This window comes from Salvia hispanica, chromosome 4 (assembly GCF_023119035.1).
Source record: "Salvia hispanica cultivar TCC Black 2014 chromosome 4, UniMelb_Shisp_WGS_1.0, whole genome shotgun sequence".
Classification (NCBI taxonomy): domain Eukaryota; kingdom Viridiplantae; phylum Streptophyta; class Magnoliopsida; order Lamiales; family Lamiaceae; genus Salvia; species Salvia hispanica.
Window position 1 is genome coordinate 9,321,823 of NC_062968.1, and position 2,713 is coordinate 9,324,535.

Genomic DNA, 2,713 nt, shown 5'->3' on the forward strand with positions numbered 1-2,713 from the left:
ACAACATTAAAATTTTAAAGCAAAGACATAATATTCGTATCAAATCATCACTCAAAAGACTATTGTACATTTTATTTTTTCTGTGAGTTCTCATCATCTATACGGGAAACCTGCCTACAAACAAATTACAGAATCAACATATCCTAACAAAGCATCGACACCATCCTAACAAAACTTGTGTACTGGATTTCTTCCCACTAAACAAAGAATTTCACAACTCCACGACCCAAAATGTCAACAAAAAAATATGAATCAAAATTCAGACCTACCACTTCTTCTATATACCGCCCTGCAAACGTGTACGGAAATCCAAAGAAGCACAAACCAATTTCCCAATGAAAACGATGATACTGTACGAAAGCAGTCCCTAAGCACAGCGTGATAAACTTCAAGGCCCAACAAGAAATCATCGCCTTAATAGATCCCCAGCAGAAAATGCATCCAATAATTGGAACATACTTGAGTCAATGACAAGAAGAGAAGATCAGAAGACAATGACTTGGCGAATCTTGGACGAAGGCATATAAGGAATACCCTCCACCACGAGGATCATTGCAGTTGATATTGAATCTTGGACGAAGGCATATAAGGAATACCCTCCACCACGAGGATCATTGCAGTTGATATTTGCACAGCTTATCCTTAACAGGTGGCTCCAAAGCAGACATGCATTGTTCCCATGCTCCATCCTTGAGCATCTGGCAACATTTCAAGTAATCAGTGATTCATTGATCATTCTCACTTTCTAAGTCAGGATTTAGCACTGAAGAATTATCAAGCATATCTTCTATCCAGCCATGGATACTGTCCAAATTCTCCTGACTAGCAGTATAATTGACTAAAGAGCACAAATTCAATTTCTAGATTGTTTTACGAAATTGCTGCATGATATTCACATCATTTTTTCCAACCAGTTGGGTTGAGGGTCATGCAATAATATCTCCATGTTATGACAAGACAAGTCCTCAGTCTTCAGTTTGGATCTAACCCTTATTATTTTGTCAGTGATATAACACTTGTAATGTCTTTAATTTTAAAACATATTTACATATCAATATCTTCTGATCAATACAGCATGGCAATTAGTCAACAAAAAGAAAGAAAAATACCGTAGGATAGGAATTGAAAATATTAATACAATATTACTTACTTGTTTATACCCATGCAACACCTGGCAGACTTCATTGTGTAGGTCCTCACTCCTTATTTCCTGGGAACATAGCATATCATAAAATAAGAAAAAAGACTTGTCGCATATTCCACACAAAGAAATTAGTGATGCTTCACTTACATGCCAACTTGCAATTGCCTTGCACATAAAGAGAAGAGAATTTAAGGCCCCGGATGGATTTGCTCTAACCTGAAACCCATTGATATCATGTTGTCAAATCATGCTATAAAGGAAGTCACTATCTGAATACCAAGGGCAACATGAGAGCATAAACCTCTTACCATTGCACATAAACCTCTGAAAGCATCTTCCTTCTCTATGTCATCTCGTATCCTAATATTATTCCAGGGAAAAGATTTTTAACTAACATCGAAATGGAGAAAACTGGCAACAGATTTAAATATTCAACAATTTTTTTCCTACTTAGTACAGGAGATGTATTTCAATTTAATTCAGGAGACAGGCGAGTATTTCAATTTAAAAAACTGTGCCCCATAAAAAGGTGTGCCAAGCATGAAAGGAGATGTATTCTCTGCACTTTCCAGTGACTGATGTTCTAACTCATTTTGAAATACGCAATTGGCCTTTATGGCACCTTCTCTTGTAATGCAATAGATGCAATAAACTGATGCCTTAGCTACTCTTAATACATAGAATCGCCTAACAAGTCTCACTTTTTATGAAAATTGAAATGCTAAAGAGAACTTACATGGACAAAGCAATACACCATGACTGCATGAAATGCTCCATGTGTGGTGAGACAAGTTCTGGGCAAACCCATGCAAGCCTTCCAAGTGTAATGGCTGCATTCTCAATGAGTGATTTATTGAGGCCCTGAAATATCAGCATAAGCAGCATGAGAAAAGAAATTAGACAAGTTTAACCATAACATTATCACTGATTCCAATTTGCAGAAAACTAAAAACTGTATACGCTGGCCAAACCAACTTGAGCATACTTCAGAGTCTCTTATGTGTGGATCACAAAAGTCAAAAGGAAATATTATTATATGACAAATTGGAAGTACAGAGGCAAACATAGTTTTGATACTATTTCCTACTACTGTGGCAGTTGTGCGCCACATTCTTCCTTGATGAACTACTTTGTAAACAATATTGAACAATATTAAGTATCTAGTATTAGTCTTCTAAATCATTCAATGGATTCCAAGCCACATGCCACATATAAAGCAAGCCTAGACTAAGTATCAGTCTTCTAAATCATTTGTAATGCAGACACAGAAATTAGATCTTGTTCCCAAGTAAGAGTAACAATGCAAGAACACATGACAGATTAGGTGAGAAGTTGATTTAGTAGGTATGATGGAAAATTGCTCATAATTGAAGAAGAAGCATGAACTACCTGAGAGGACGAATTTTAATATAAATCATAATCTCAATTCCTTTCAAGGAATAGAAAGTAAAGCCACCCACACACTAAAGGCAGAGTAAAATTTAAAGCACGCATATTAAAAGTCCAACAAAAGAAAGAATCCAGGTGGTTACCTCAGGATGTTGAAGTACTAGGACCAAAGCTGATACC

The 2,713-nt window shown here is 36.3% G+C and overlaps 1 protein-coding gene and 1 long non-coding RNA gene across 5 annotated transcripts in view; both read right to left on the reverse strand.

Annotated features, from left to right (window-relative positions):
• Positions 1-2,713, reverse strand: part of LOC125222400 (transportin-1-like) — a 16,802-nt gene continuing 14,089 nt past the window's right edge. For 2 of the 4 annotated variants that reach the window (XR_007176551.1, XR_007176550.1), the window contains exon 30: positions 1-603. Coding sequence is in view for 1 of the 4 variants with exons in the window: in XM_048124981.1 (XP_047980938.1) it covers positions 612-682; positions 2,222-2,230 (80 nt within the window). In the remaining 3 variants the exon portion in view is untranslated. Of the gene's footprint in view, positions 683-2,221; positions 2,231-2,713 lie in introns of all 4 variants that reach the window. The other 2 variants (XM_048124981.1, XM_048124980.1) reach the window with 2 other exon arrangements.
• On the reverse strand, positions 1,291-1,896 carry LOC125222401. The gene is made up of 3 exons (XR_007176552.1): positions 1,881-1,896; positions 1,453-1,504; positions 1,291-1,360 (listed from the first exon to the last, which is right to left on the reverse strand). It is a non-coding gene; the product is annotated as an uncharacterized LOC125222401 (long non-coding RNA).